The sequence below is a fragment of the Amphiprion ocellaris genome, chromosome 4, assembly GCF_022539595.1.
Source record: "Amphiprion ocellaris isolate individual 3 ecotype Okinawa chromosome 4, ASM2253959v1, whole genome shotgun sequence".
Classification (NCBI taxonomy): Eukaryota; Metazoa; Chordata; class Actinopteri; family Pomacentridae; genus Amphiprion; species Amphiprion ocellaris.
In genome coordinates, this window is record NC_072769.1 from 34,258,751 (window position 1) to 34,274,724 (window position 15,974).

Here is a 15,974-nt window from a genome sequence, read left to right on the forward strand (position 1 = left end):
ATATTATGAAATAATGTAAAGGAGGCTGTGAAAAACACTCCAGAAAGGTTTTCTTTGAAAAAAAAAACATCATGAATTTTGGTGCAACCATTCTTCTTATAGTCACTAGGTAATTGTGAAACTGAATGACTGGATGAAAGTATACATAGAAATAAGAAAACACAGCTGTTCTTAGCAACTCCAAAATGTGCACAGGATGAAATGAAGTTCACACCATGTTGTTTTTAGTTGTGGTGGAGGAGGTACTGTTTGTGCTTCAGTTAAAGAGTACCAAAAATTTATTAAAGTAAAAGTATCAAAGACATGATCATGATTGAAAATCAATGGACAGGTGGCTAAACACATCACATCACAGCTGTGGAGTCCTTCAAGCTCTTGGGGACTACAATCTCTCAGGACGTGCAGTGAGAGACGAACATCCACTCCATCCTGAAAAAAGCTCATCAGAAGATGTATTTCCTATGACAGCTGAGGAGACATGGAGGAGCCACAGGAGCTGTTGATCTCAAGTCTCTGAATTTTGACTTATACTAATGACTGTTTTTAGAGCTTCTGGCTCTGATAAATGATGTAATTTGTTTTTTTTTTTTTTAAAGACAACGTCCCTTTGAAACCTGCCAGCAGGTTTTGGGGTTCAGAGGGGTTAAGTAAAATGAGTGGGATTATAATGTAATTAAATCAGCTCGTCTGGCCAGTGAGCAAAACTGTGCTCCTCGTCAACCAACAGCAATGATAAAAGCTCAGACATGTTAAAAAGATGAGATACAAGCCGGACTTTGGTCCTCCACATGTGAGGCCGTCCCTGAGTCTGGCTCAAAGTTCAGGTCATGCAGTCAGTTTCAGTATCGCCTCTGTGAGCGTCATTATTCTACCTGTGTTCTCTCTGAGCTGCAGGATGGTCTGCTGGGCCCGTGCCGTTCCCCTGCTGCTCCTGCTGGGCCTGTTGAGCCACAGTTCTGCCGGTCAGGAGGCTGGAGACCCGGTAGCTCCACCACCACCACCACCAGACCAAGGCTCTGAGGGCAGGCAGGCCGAGGGTGAGGAGAGTGACTGGGGGATGGACTCCCTCAGAGGCAGCTTTGAGGCCGTCAGCGGCTACTTTGACTCGATGCTGGAATTCATGGGCGGACGTGATGGAGTTTGCCAATATCGCTGCAGATACGGTGAGACGGTTAGAAGGAAAAGTAGAAATATTCACATTGATCGGCCAGTGTGAGTGTGGCCCTCCACTTATGTTCATATATCTGTATTGTGTATTTGCCGAGTTAACCCTCGTGTTGTCCTGTGGGTCAAAATTGACCCAGTTTAAAGTTTGAAAATGTGGGAAAAAAAATATTTTCACAGTGAAACTTCTGATGCTCACATTTTCAACATTTTTGGGAAATCTTTGAACATTTTTTGGTGGAAAAAAAGAAATGTTAAAAATGTTTCTTAAGAACATTCACATAAAAATAAACCAAAATCCAGCGAAATTCGCTGGATTTTGGTTGATTTTTATGTGAATGTTCTTAAAGAAAATAAATTAGAAGTTTTACTGATATATATGTAATCATATTAGACATTTTTAGGATTTTTTTGGAAGATTTTTACTCATTTTTTGAAAATATTTACCAGAATTTTCTTGTAAAATTTGGGGGATTTTTTTTTTTTAAATAAAACTTTTAAGGGAAACTTTTAAGGAATTATTGGAATTTTCTTCCTGAAGGTTTTGCAAATTTTCAGAAATCTGGGGAATTTTTTTGCTGAATTTTTTTCAGACAAGGAACAGTATTTTTTGGTACCCATGAATGAGGACAACAGGAGGGTTAACTGAAATACAGAAGTTTATTACAGCTTCCCTTTAACCCACTGAACCCCAAAACCCACAGGTTTGTTTGAACGTCATGTTATCTTTTTATAAATTACCAAAATAACACTATTAATCAGCCAGAATCTGTAAAAACAGAAAGAATGGCTGGATTTTCAACTTTTTGACATACAAAAAATATCTATGATGTGACATTCTGTTTGGAATCTTTACCAAATCTAAGCTTAAAATCATGTTATTTAATCATAGACTTTTGCTCTAACCAGATTTTGTAAAAAACATAAAAATTCTGCATTCCTTGTTGCAGCCAAGAAACTATTAGTGATATAGCTGTGATAAACAATCACATAACAAAAATTCGGGGATTTCAGCTAATATGCGGGCTGTATTTACATAGTGCAGCAAGCGATAATTATGGAAACAAATAAAACATTTAAGTAGCAAAATATCTACAGTATGTAGTCTTTTTTTCCTTTTCAAAGCCTTTATAGGTCATAGGTGTAGATAAAGAATCATCAAAATGCAATCTTTATAAATAGTGTATATAATAAACTGTTATCTCTGATGACGAAGCCACATCTGCAGCACATCATTTTATAACAGGATGCTGAATCACACAGTTCACGTACGCAACACTGTCGTCTTATTAATCACGTAGCTTCTTTTACTCCTCTTTTATATTTACTTCTAGTACACACTCAGTCTGCTGAAGGTTAACACCGCCTCCCTCATGTTAATATTGTCCTTAATATCCAGTGATCAGGATGGAGAAATTCAGCAAAATTCCATTTAAATTTGATTTGAAATTACTTTAAAGAGGTGATCTTACATTACTGATATTAAGACACAAACAAATATCGGCTAAAAAAAAAAGCTCTCCGGTCAATACATCTTTGCACAGACACTCCTGTGTTGCTCTTTAATAAACTATCATGTGAGATAAGCCACAGCACACCTCTACTCTAATAGGATTTACTCAGGCTAAACTCTTCACTTATCGTCTTTGTTATCATCTGGACGAGGGCCTGGAAATGGACTGTGACCTGTGGATGAATGTGTCAGATATCAGAATGAACCAAATACTGAACCCAGGATGTGCAAACATGAATCTGCTTTAAACCCACAAGGTTATCAGAGTGTAGCTCCCTCACACCAACCAGTTGTGAAACATGACCTATATCTGATGTTTTTTCTGCCTTGTTCCGCCCCTCAGGTAAAGCTCCTCTTCCTCGACTCGGATACCAGATGCCTGAACCCAACGGATGCAGCTCCTACTTCTTTGGTCTCCCTGTTCCAGAAGGGGTGGGTCTGTTTTGTCTATTCACTGAAAATTAAATGGATTAGACCCAAAAAACAGCTAGTTGTTTCATCTTATAGTACTGTTTGTTGTAATAAACTGATTTTAGCTGAACTATTCCACAGATTACAGTAAAAATTGACAAGATGTAGCAGCAAAATGGCTTAAAAAACTACAAAAATATTACTTCAGTTTAGATATCTTTTATAAATAATTGACAGTGTTATAAATAATTCTACATTAAGTCTCGCATAAGAAATATCTCCACAGCTCTGTCAGTGCTGTAGAATGGTCTGACTGCACCTCAGTATAACTCTACAGTAAAAAAAAAACCTGTGTGGTTTGTATTTGTTTAACCCTCCTGTTGTCCTCATTTACGGGCACCAAAAAATATTGTTTCCCTGTCTGAAAAAAATCCCAAAAATCTGCAAAAAATTTTCGAAAATTCCTGAAAATTTGCAAAACCTTCAGGAAGTTCCAATAATTCCTTAAAAGTTTCCCTTAAAAGTATCATTTTTTTAAAAAAAATTCCCCAAATTTGGCAAGAAAATTCTTGTAAATATTTTCAAAAAATTAGTAAAAATCTTCCAAAAAAATCCTAAAAATATCTAACATGATTACATATATATCAGTAAAACTTCTAATATTTTCTTTAAGAATATTCACATAAAAATCAACCAAAATCGAGCGAAATTTGCTGGATTTTGGTTGATTTTTATGTGAATGTTCTTAAGAAACATTTTTAACATTTCATTTTTTCCACCAAAAAATGTTCAAAGATTTCCCAAAAATGTTGAAAATGTGGACATCAGAAGTTTCACTGTGAAAATATTTTTTTCCCCCACATCTTCAAACTTTAAAACGGGTCAATTTTGATCTGCAGGACGACACGAGGGTTAAATCAATCACGTCCGTCTTGGGTGGAGCGAACTCCAGGATGCAGCAACAGTTTGCTTGCAAAATAGTATCAAGAGGTAATTTGTTTTGGTGGAATATTTGCATGCAGGGAGGCAAAACTTCCATAAAAATGGATAATTTACTGAAAAAGCCAAGCAGCGCTGCCTTGCTGCATGAGCCAAATCAAAACTTGCTATTTTCAGTGTGGTTGGTTGCTGCTCTGAGGTTGTTGTTGTTTCCGGTAGTGAAAGGTGATTTTGAAACACAGATAGTGGAAAAGGAGAAGAAAACCATGTGAAGCAGAAATGTCAGAATATACCTTATGTCTACATCTGATGATTCAGACTGGTCTATTAATTAATCTGACAATTTTCCTGGCAGATTAAACTCAGCATCGACAGTATTTTAGCAAACCCATCTCAATGACTGTGGTGACTGCATACACGTCTGTAGCCTGAAAATGCTCAGAAGAAAGAAAAATATAAACTTTGACTAAAAAAAAGTCACAGGTGAAAATTCAACTAAACCTGACAAAAGCAAAATCACTGAAAATGGACTGAAAATAAAACACCACCACTGCAGGAACTCAGGGAATTACCAAGGAAACGCCTCCTAATCAGCTCTTTCAGCCTTTCTGCTGCACCAAAACAATGACAAGCACTAGCTATTGGACATAACATAGGAGAAAGAACAATGGATATTTGTTATTTTACCATATATGGTGGATTTTATGCTGAAAACGGTGAGACGAGGACATCAAGAGGGCAGAAAAATGGTGTTTGCTGTCCTCTCCAGGTGTAGCCAATCAGCATTTGTCCTCTTCGAGTTTAACCAATCACTGCTGAAGTTTTTCAGGGGATCAATAAAGAAAGTTAGGATTCATCCTCTTCCAGTTGTGTTCGTAAGTTTACATGCCATGGCAGAATTTGTATAATATGTACCAGCCTTTAATGACAACATGTATGATCAGAGCAAATGCAATAAATAACTTTGTCTGACCATTAACCCTAAATGGAAGAAAAGTTTTTCCGTGATCAAACGTGAAAAAAATGGACAGTATATCACAAATGTTGCCAGGGTATGTAAATTTATGAGCACAACTGTATAAATATACAGTGAACAACAACACACAAAGTGCTCAACAAAAAACATCCACAACACTGTCAAATGCTGAATAAAATGAAAATATATGTTTGACGAACAAACAGGTTCAAACTGCCCTTAAACTGCCTTCAAGTTCCTGCAGGCAAAAAGAAACAAAGAAAGAAAAAAACATTCAATTTTCATCAAAAGACTGAATCAACATTAGATGCCTTTAGCAAAAAAGAGGAAATACATACCACATATCTGATCCTAGTTTTCCCACAGTCCTTAAACATCCAGAGCTCTCTGTTTGGTGTGAGGCCTGCATTAATTGCCAGATTAATCCTTTTTCTTTCCCATCAGATGGACATGGGCATCCCTGCCATGACCAAGTGTTGCAACCAGTTGGACATGTGTTACGACACCTGCGGCTCCAACAAATATCGCTGCGACTCCAAGTTCCGCTGGTGCCTCCACAGCATCTGCTCGGATCTCAAGAAGAGCCTTGGCTTTGTGTCAAAAGTAGAAGGTCAGCGGCCTTTTTAACCTTTACTTAGTCCAATGAGCCCTTTTACTTCAGCACTGATCACTTTCACCTCGAAGCTTAAGTTATGGAATTTGAAATGCACGTCAAGCTTTTAAAAAATCGCTACAATTTATCAGAGCTAGAAACTGTAAAATCAAAGAAAAAGAACTGTCAGAATTCCAGTTTTCTGTCAGTCGTTTAACTAATCATGTGCTGGTCCAACAGGAAAATGAACCAAATCTAAGCTTAAATTGAGGTATTTCATCAAAATCACTTTATTGTACAAATCTTATTTGAAAAAACTGCAAAAAAAATAAATAGCTTGCTATAGCCAAATTCTGTAAAAAAGGAAAAATTCTGTGTTCTTCACACCAACCGTGAAGCTATGACTGACTCAGCTGTGACCAACAGTCATGGAACAAAAAATCCTAGACTTCTGTCTGAACTGTAGGCTGTGTTTACACAGGAAATATAGAAACAAATTCAAAACTCAAGTAGTAAATTCTTTCCAGTATTGCTAACATCTGTGGGTACTTGGAAAAATGTTGAACATGCTGATTTCAAGTTTAGTTTTTTTTTTAGTTTTTGTAAAACAAATGAAGAATTTCAATTAATTTTTTTTACATGGATTATGGCTTTGTAACTGTGTCATGCGGCACAAAAGACATTTCTGAGTTCTCCCTCGGTCTAGTCACAATTTTTCTGTTCCCACAGAGCTGCAGAACTTTACACACAGTGAATAACAAGAAAATCACTCAGAGAGCGCAGAAATGCAGCATTTTTTTAAAAAAATAAAAGCAGCGTTTTTTTTTATTAGTTATTGATGATCAGAAATCACGGAACCATAGAATGTGTCCATTTAATATAGATGTACCCACAAACAAAATGACCTTGCACTGAGCACAAGTGTGTGTTATGCATGTGTACGTTCTGTACGGATACCGAATCACGTGACCTAAATATGTAGCGGGTGACGGGAATTGATGGGACTCAGAAACACCACAATTTAATCATTTGTTCCTTGTATCATTTCCGATGGATAAGTCAGCAGTGGCTGATTTGTAGTAAATCGCAATCATGTGATCGTCAGGAGGCAGCTGACGTAGAATTCACTTGTTGCCATAGTTACAGTGCCGCTATCTCGCCATGATACAGAAATTTTCAACAAATCCTTGGATCCAGACTATAAGCTGCATCACTGCCAAAATCTAATCACTTGGTCCTTGTGTCATTTCTGACCTTCCATGAAAATTTCATCCAAATCTATTAGTCCGGATTTGAGTAATGTTGCGCACAGACGGAATAACAGACAAACATACGCTGATCGTTGCATAATTCTGCCATGTTCCTTCGTGGAGTAAAAGTATGACAGAAGTAAAAACTACCCAGAAACTGACTGGACCTCAGAGGGATAGAAAATTACAGAAAAATTAGTTTTAATATAAAATGTCTCTTGATTGTGGTTGTTTTTTTTTCTGTCTGCTCTGCATAAAGTTTGCTTTAGAAGGGCACCAGTTAATACAGCTCATTAACCAGCTATGATCAAATTAAAACCTCTTGTAGCAGTACAAGTTGAACAGAAAATGATGCTTTATCGTTGGAATCTGTGAACATTACTTTCTTGTGCACATCCTGCTCTGCTCTGACTTTTATTTTTCGTCTTTCCTTAGCATGTGAAACTGTAGCCGACACGCTGTTCAACACAGTGTGGACTCTGGGCTGCAGACCCTACATGAACAGCCAGAGAGCGGCCTGCTACTGTCCAGGAGAGGAGAAAGACGAACTCTAGATCCAGAGCAGAAACCACTCTCATATTTAAAAAACTCTGTCTGTCTGAGCCACATTTCAGGCGACGGCGCTCTGAGCTGTAGTGCTGCAAAGGCAGTTTAATTTATTTAGAAGTTGTTGCTTTTGTTTTGCTCAAAACGATGATTCTCAACTCAACTCATCTTTGTTAGCAGTTCCACTGTGCTGTGAGCAAAAACCGTAGCGCTGGTATTTGTTGAAATGCAGGTGGTGATGGGATATGACGCATTTTTTCACTGTGCATGTGTAAAGTGTGAATAAAGACAGTAAAATACACGGAATGGTCCAATTCAATGAAAGCAGCCTTCACTCCTTCAAACCAGATCGGTTCAGCCAATCTCCCTCACAGATTACTTATCACTTGTCAACAAAACAATTTCCCTACAAAAATATTACTTTCAATTAGATACATTTCATGAATTTATGACCGTGTTCCATCTAAATGGTTTCCTAAATGTTAAAGAAATATTTCTGCAGTAATTGTCTTGCATCGCCAGAAATATCCCCACAGCGCTGTGTCAGTACTGTAGAATGGTCTGACTGCACCTCATTATCATTCTGCTGTGGGGGAAAAACCGGAAAGCACCAGATAAAGCTGGTGGAGATCAGAACAGAGCTAAAAGACAGTATGTATTGGGCTTAAATACAGTCATTACAGGTTTGATGTTTAGCATTTTAGCATGCTAATGCTAGCTCTGTGTCTTAAACCTCATAGTACAGACGAAGTTGACACAGAAACTATGTGGTGATGTCAATTAAATGTCAGAGGATCAATAAAGGTCACTAGGATTTGTCCTCTGACTGGATGAGTGTCACAAATTAATCATTTTATAATTAACAAAACAAATAAATAAGCTAGCATCTGCCCTAAACAGCAAACTTCTATAACACAGATAATACTAAAAATGATGCGTTTACATAATTTCATATTCTAAAGACTTTACTAAGTGTGCCAATAAACACCGGGATCTGACCATTTTTACAGCCTCAAACTCTTGAGAGTAAAAATATACATTTCATTAAAAACTGCAAAAGAGCCTCAAAATTGTATTTCGCGTAAACAAATTTATACAACAGAAAAAAAAGTCCAAACAGGCACAGAGTTACAAAGTAGTGACATTCATAGAAATGTAGACCTGTAAACTGGCAATTAATTGCACAAAAATATTATTTTTGAAGATGTAATTAAATTTTTAACAGTTGAGTATGTATCTACAAATGCAGAGACCATAACTAAAACTGTAAGTGATCCTTGAGAACTGAACTACCTGTTTAAATACCGAAACATGAGGTCCATGTTCTGCCCAGCCTCACCACAGTTTCCAATCAGAGTACAGACAGAACTCTGGAAAAAAGAGAAAAAAATATATAAATACACAGCAGTTACTTAATGCTAAGTATGAACTTATATTTATATCACCAAGAACAATTTGAATCAACAATTATTTTAACTATTACGGAGACTATTTACATTGTTTTGTCACATAATACATAAAATCATAATATTTCATTTCAGTAAGTAAGAGAAACCTATTCTGTGATGTGGAATTTGTAAAATAGAGCACAATAAATGTATGAATGACAGATGTTAAATCGATATTTAACACAATATCTGATAATTATTCTACAGGGATACATGTAAGTTATACCTAGGAATAATTGAAATATAAATTTAATCTCATCTGCGGATCTTCTTCCAGCTAATCTTACCATCCTAGATACCCGTCACTGCAGGCAGATTCATATTAGTGCTGCATGACCCAAAGACACACAGTAGCCACAGTAATTGGAAAAACACCAGGATGCTATGGACTGGAAATATCGGTGAAGATAGCTTACTTCAACCATTCTCAGACGCAAGGGAGTTAGCTGGCTGCATGACTGTGGACTGAAGGAGCTGGCTGGAGCGCTTCACGTTCTGGTTGAATGCTTCAAGCTGGAAAATAAAAAGAAGAATGGTTTAACAAAACAACACCTGCTTATGGTGGAACAGTGATCAATAAAAACAACAACAACACCACAGTCTGTGAGGTTTATTCCTCCATTCTTCTCTGGGCTGTTTCTCTATAATGATGGCAAAAGGGAGGCAAGCCCCCACAAAGTGTTGACAGATTTTTACCCCCATAGCATGAATAATACACACTAAACACACCTCACACACTCCCCAGCTAGAATCAAGCAGTCACAGCAGGCATGTGGAGGAAGGTTTGGTCACATTGCACAGAACACCTGTCACGATTGACAAATGGAAAAGTGAGGCAGCTTTAAATAAACCCTCTGAACTCCAAGTAGTCTCTGGGCTCATTTTTTGTTTGCAATATAAAGTCCTGCACTGCTACGGAGACAGCACAACCATAGCTAGTAGCAAAGAAAACTCAAAAATGTGTTTGTGCAGTTATATAGCGATAAATCATTAAGAAAAAAAATAATGTTGAATTTTTGGATATTTCTTTAACGAAAATGTATATAACTGGAATCAACATGTAAAACATTTTCCAAATGCCGCCAGCTATTACCAACACTGGAATAAATATGGTGACTCCACATACCATAGATATTTAACCATTTACATTTTTACAATCTATTTAAATGGCATTTTTCACACTCCTCTGCTAATCAACTTTACAAAGATGTTTCACCATGCTGAATGTGTCTTTCAACAACTTCCTCCTCTGTCAACTGTTTTTCAGCCATGCTGCGTTTATTTTATTGATCAAGTATGTTTTATTTTCCTTTCAGTCTCTTGTCATCGCCTGCATTTCAGCTGAAAAGTCACAACTTTTTGTCATTTTCGTATTGGTCGCAGCTGAGGGAATCAAGTTTCTCAGTTGTGCAAAGGAGCACAATTTTTTTTCTTTTTTTGCAGAGTCTGGTATAAATGGTCATTTTTTTGGCATATTTTGAAGCAAGACACGCAAAGAAAAAGATTTTGATGAAATGTCACATTTTTAAACTTAGATTTGGTTATGTTTTCTAATGCCTGTCGCACATGACATGTCCATAGGAACTGTTGGAAAACAGAAAATCCACCAGTTCTATTTTTTCCAGTTTTTGGCTCTGATAAAAGTTAGAATTTCAGCATTTTTTAAAAACGACAACATGCTTTTCAAACCTCCTGGCAGGCTTTGGGGTTCGAAAAAATTCAATTAAAATTTGCCTTTGCTAAGTCTTGCTAACCAATGAACAGACAAACGGGACAAACACTCCTTAACTCAACCTCCTAAAATGACATGGATGGAGGAGCTGACGAACCCTTTTCCTCAGGTTGGCCTTTATTTCCTGCTCCGTCGGCTTCTGTTTCTCCTCATTTGACTGCTTGGTTTTGGAGTCATCCTTGCCGCCCTGCGAAGCCTCGGCCTTCTGTGCCGACTCCTGCAGTTCTCGTTCCTTTTTAATCAGTCTCTTTCTCTCCCTTCGATTCTTCTTGCTCTCTGTAGTCTTTTTCCTGTTCCTTTTCTTCTTGGGGCATCCGATGATATGCTTCAGACAAGGCTGTTTGCTTGGCTGCACAGTTCTGACGGCCTGCAGGTAGCAAGGACGAGAAGCCGATTCGCCCTGACCCTCGCTCTCGGCCAGGTCTGGATACTCAAATGTGATAAGATTTTCAAGACAACGCTCGCGATGGCGATGGAAGGTGGTGTCACGTACAGGGACTATCGGGGCAGAAAAGTTTGGGTAAGGAATGGGAGGCTGCGACCAGCGCGGATATGCTGCAGCGCTGTAGGTGACACTCTGGTTGTTGGTGTAATGGGAATACTGCAACAGACTGTAACCTGGAAATGCAGAGGGAGCAGGCTGGGGGAGGGGAAAAAGTTGGTTTTGCGTATAGGGGTGCTGATAAGTAGACATCTGTTGGGAGTTTATTCCATCTTTTTCCCTGTCCTTCTGTGCGTCTTCACTGACATGGCTGCCATCATGTTGCTGATGAGGCGACGGGCTCCGACTGTAGCTCCGAGAGGTTGACCTGGAAGATGAGCGGGAGGAAGAAGAAGAGGAAGAAGAGGAGGAGGAGGAATCTCTGTTGGAGCCCCTCTGCTGACTTTCCTGCTCCCCCATGCTGTCAGTACTCTGTCTGTCTACAATCTTCTTCCCGTACAGCCTCTCCTGAGTGCGATCCGCTAGTTTGCTCATTTCTTCCACTTCAAGGCTTAAACCCAAAGTTTTAAGAATGTGCTGCAACTGTGCCTGCTTCTCATCCACCTTTGGCTTCTCTTCTCCCTCTTTCTTCTTCTTCTTTGCTGCCGGTGGAGACTTTGATCGACTACTAGAGCCCAAACTGTGATGTCTTTTGTCATTGTTCTTCTCCTCTGCATCAGGTAAGGAGAGCCTTTCGGTGAGTGAGTCAGTTTTTGTCTCTGAACTATTGGTCCGACTGTTTGACTGCTGGCTCTCACTCCTAAAGGCTGGATCTGACTTTTTCTCCATGTCTGAGGACTGAATATTCAGGAGCTCCCCCTCTAAAGGAAGGTCCACCCTGTCATCATTGACAATCCTACTGAGCATGTTGATGTCCACTCCTTTGTTCAGGATGCTGAGGAAGCGTTCGAAACCCTTGTTGACGCTGTTCTCCTCCTTTTCTGGTGATGTGAGGCTTCGGCTGGGAGGAGGGAGAGTGACTTCAGGGGCCTGGGAAAGATCAGAGATACAGAGACATCACTTATTGGAAAACATTATTTAAAAGAAAGACTAAATTTTACCAGAACATTTTACAGGATGAGAAAACAGTAATAGACATGTCTAATCTCTCCTTTTATAGCAGTGCCAAAAGTACATCATGCCACATATCATCTGCTGTTTTAGTCATTTTGCTTCTCCAAATACGATTGCATGTCTCAAAATGTTGTTTTCTCAATGTCTTTGCAGAACTGAGCAGACAAATACTGGATTTTTGAGGCTGATAGTGATTGGAGTTGTCCTATAGGAGCTACCAAAACTGCCTTACATTGTTCTATAATAATGACAATAAAGATCTATTCTATATTCTAAACCAAATTCAAACATCTATAAAGACCAGTTCAAATTCAGATCAAAGGTTTATAAAAATCTAGAAGTGAAATGTAAATATTGTACATATTTTGATATGTCTTTGTATTTTTACATGACTGATAAGCTCAGATCAGAAAAGATACCCAAACAAACCTGAATTTAGGTAAAGTTCTTCACTTCTTGCTTGCATACATACTCAGTAGTGCTTGCTTTATTCCTAGCATCTACTCAGTATGCAGGCGTTCTTTGCTTATGAAACAGCGTAATGCAACAGACCATTTGAAAAAGCTTGTTTCGTGGTCCAAGCAGAGGGTCAAACTGACCTAATGAATGCCTTGTTGAGACACCACTAAACTAAGCTTGTTAATAAAAATGACGGACGACATTAGCAAACAAAGCACTGCTGATCGGATGATCTAAACACCTAAGAAAGCGAGAAGAGGCATGTTTAAGTATTTTAAAGTGGATCTGGAACAATAACCAACAAAGAATAAACAGTAAGTGTGCTGCTAACTAAAGCACAGATGAATTATTCTTTAACAATAAATATGCCAGAAAAGAGTAGAGCAACATCAATTAGACAAAATTTATTGTATTAAAAGTATTAGGATAACACAAGCCTGACTAAACAAATGCAGACTGTGATTAAAACCCTAAGCATATTTCATACAGCTTTCTATTTTCCTTCCACTACCGACATGTTAATATTTTCTAAATATTCTTTGTGATGGAAATCCTCAATCACCATAAAAATGTTAAAGTTTTGCAGAGGAATTTGAATCCAGCAGAACAACAGGAGTTTTTTTGGTGAATTAGTTGTTTTAATGAGAGTTCCGGCCTTCCTGCATGCAAAAGTTCAACAATTCCAACATCAGTACTTCAAGAGAATACAGCCGCTACGTTATCAGCTTAGCTCTGCCCAATATGCTTGTGATTGGTTTAAAGAAGAAATCAGAGTATTTTTTTTTACTTCTAGCAGACTGACAATGAGGTGCAGCGGCACTAAAATCATCCTGACTTTTTCTGTATATCAAATGTGAATATTTAAGGTGTAATTACACATTCATTTATCCATTTAACCATTTTCTTCTGCTTATCCAGAGTCAGGTTGCAGTGACAGCAGGATAGACAAGACAATCACAATATAGCACATCTATATTGTGATCGATAGATGTTATCTATGTTATAGATTTTATCACAGTGCAATTATGTGGCTGGTTTTGCAGCACACAAAAAGTCACTGTGTTGTGGCACAGATGTGACTTGTTTTCAGTGTAATGGTGTTTATGAAAAAAGTATATGACAAACCTCCTCTCTGTTAGCCAGCAGAATACAATCGTCACTGTTTCTCTGCTTCATTACTGCCTTCACTCTGAGCTTCAGGGGATGCTGTTCCTGCAGCAAACCCTCTTTGCTCAGGTTGGATGAGCTTGTTCTGTCGTTACATGACTGGACCTGAGCATGAGAAGAAAATACAGTATATCATCTGAAAGGCAGTTAACCTCTGGAAGCTGAAAGTCAATCTACTTCTCCTCCTCACCTTTGAGAGGAAGCCGAGAGGACATCGCTGCCTCAGAATCACATTCACCCGATCTCTCAGTGTTTCACCTTCACAGGAAACATCTGCTGTTGTCTTATTCACAAGCTGCCCAACAGTTTTCAAGGCAATGGAGGCTTTTTTGTGTATGATTCGCTCCTCTATTTCTCTGAGCTGTTGCCTCTTTCTTGCCAGCTCTTCATCCTCGTTCATCTCCACTACCTCTCCGTCCCGCTCCTCCAGCTTTGAGTCCTTCCTGTAGACGTTAGGAGAGGGAGGACTGGGGTCCATCCGTCCCACATTGCTCCCATGCGGTTCAACAACAGCGTACCCTGTTGTGTAATCGCAGTAAGTATTCCAGTTATTGCTAGATGTTGAGGTATTCCCCACGCTGCTGTTGACAGCACTCTGGTGATTTGGCTCCAGGTGTCTCTGCAGTCTTTCAATGGCATCTTTCCACTCATGGGGATTCATTGTCCTGAAGTTTATGAAGAAGAAGCAGTGGTGGTCAGAATAGCACATTTACTGTGTATATACATGACAAACACAGTAAAAGAGTCACAAACGAAGCCAATCACATTTGAGCAACTCTGAAATGTAAATCTCGAGAGGATTTTAAGGAACAATTCATGAGACCAAATCTGATGAAACGGGACCACGCTACAAAAGGGGCATTTACGTTTTCACACATCAAGGCGATGATAAAGCTGACATTTGGAAACAACGCCCAGTTATCATGAAAATACTGATGTTGGTATCTGAACTAACCTTTAAAAAAAGGTGGATAATGAAGAGACGTGGAGGCTTAAGACAAATAAGGTTTTTGAAGCTTACAAACCTCTCTTCAAATTAACTGATAGTACATGGACTCCTACACATGTAAAAATAATAACGTGTATTCTCATTTTTCACGGTCGTAAGTTAGCAGTTAGCTCCTTACTTAATGTAAACATCAAGGTCTTTTGAACAGATCTCCACACAATTAACAAAAATCAACACAGACTTTAATTTAGCTTACATGTTGACTTCTTACACATTAAAACACAAGCGTCTTTCTAAATAGATAAATTACTGATTTGTTAAGTTACGGACCGACGAACGGAAAACTGTTTTTAGCTAGCTTAGCGTGGCAGCTAAAACACCGTTTACCTCCTGCTGCTGCTGCTGCTCACACCAACTCTTCTTCTGCAATGCTCATTTTAAACGTGTGTTACTCCGATGAAGGATAGTGGAGTCCAACAATGACAAGAAGTGAAGGACAAAAATTAAAGTTTAAAGCAGCCTGAACTGGAAAAACACAGGAGGTTGCTGCTGCTGCTCCTGCTGCTGCTGCTGCTGAAAACGTCTCCTCGGTGCTGGAAACTAGACTGGACGCCACCGCCAGCAGCAGCAGCAGCGCCCCCAGTGGACGGAGGACTGACACTGCAGCTAGTATATTCATATTTAGTCTCAAATTTAGTATATTTACTAAAATACTGTACTTTAGCACGATTTTGAGGTACTTTACTTGAAAATGCTTATCTTTTTTTTGCTACTTTCTCCTTGCACTCTACTACGTTTGAAAATATTCCACATCCTGACATTCATACAATATAAGTTATCACATTATAAAGTGAAATGGTTCATGCTATAATAAGAAAGTAAAGTTTCTTGTTTTTCCATAATAATTTTGCATATTGTAGTAACAGAAAAATATCTTGTTATAATGATTAATATTATGACATGATTTCATGTTGCTGCTGATAACAGTTTTATATCACAGGCTGCTGCTATGGACACTTAGTAACACCTCAACTGCCAATTTTGTTAAAAAATGACATCTCAGGGATGTGTGTATGTGTGTTGGGTGTGTGACTGCATACGTGTTGGTGTCTTAACTTCTTTGCTTTAAGTTATTGGATCCTGGAGAAACGCTCTCTCATCTTGCCTGCACTACTGTTGTATGTACAGCAAAATGACAATAAACCTTGATTCGATTTGATCTACATACTGCAGTATACAGTTAAACCTAACAGATAAAGAATTGTAAGTTACA

The 15,974-nt window shown here is 38.5% G+C and overlaps 2 protein-coding genes across 2 annotated transcripts; one reads left to right on the forward strand and one right to left on the reverse strand.

Moving 5' to 3' along the window:
* Nucleotides 1–742: 742 nt before the first annotated feature.
* LOC111575054 (group XIIB secretory phospholipase A2-like protein) lies at nucleotides 743–7,692 on the forward strand. The gene is made up of 4 exons (XM_023279962.3): nucleotides 743–1,163; nucleotides 3,021–3,109; nucleotides 5,448–5,613; nucleotides 7,281–7,692. Exons 1-4 carry the CDS (start codon nucleotides 758–760, stop codon nucleotides 7,397–7,399), a joined length of 780 nt encoding a protein of 259 aa, XP_023135730.3. The 5' UTR covers nucleotides 743–757; the 3' UTR covers nucleotides 7,400–7,692.
* A 769-nt stretch (nucleotides 7,693–8,461) lies between these two features.
* LOC111575046 (zinc finger protein 318-like) lies at nucleotides 8,462–15,284 on the reverse strand. Its single transcript, XM_023279947.3, has 6 exons — nucleotides 15,089–15,284; nucleotides 13,943–14,417; nucleotides 13,711–13,857; nucleotides 10,669–12,042; nucleotides 9,256–9,352; nucleotides 8,462–8,761 (listed from the first exon to the last, which is right to left on the reverse strand). The coding sequence occupies exons 2-5, from the start codon at nucleotides 14,411–14,413 to the stop codon at nucleotides 9,257–9,259; spliced, it is 2,088 nt and encodes a 695-aa protein (XP_023135715.1). The 5' UTR covers nucleotides 14,414–14,417; nucleotides 15,089–15,284; the 3' UTR covers nucleotides 8,462–8,761; nucleotide 9,256.
* Between the last annotated feature and the right edge of the window lie 690 nt (nucleotides 15,285–15,974).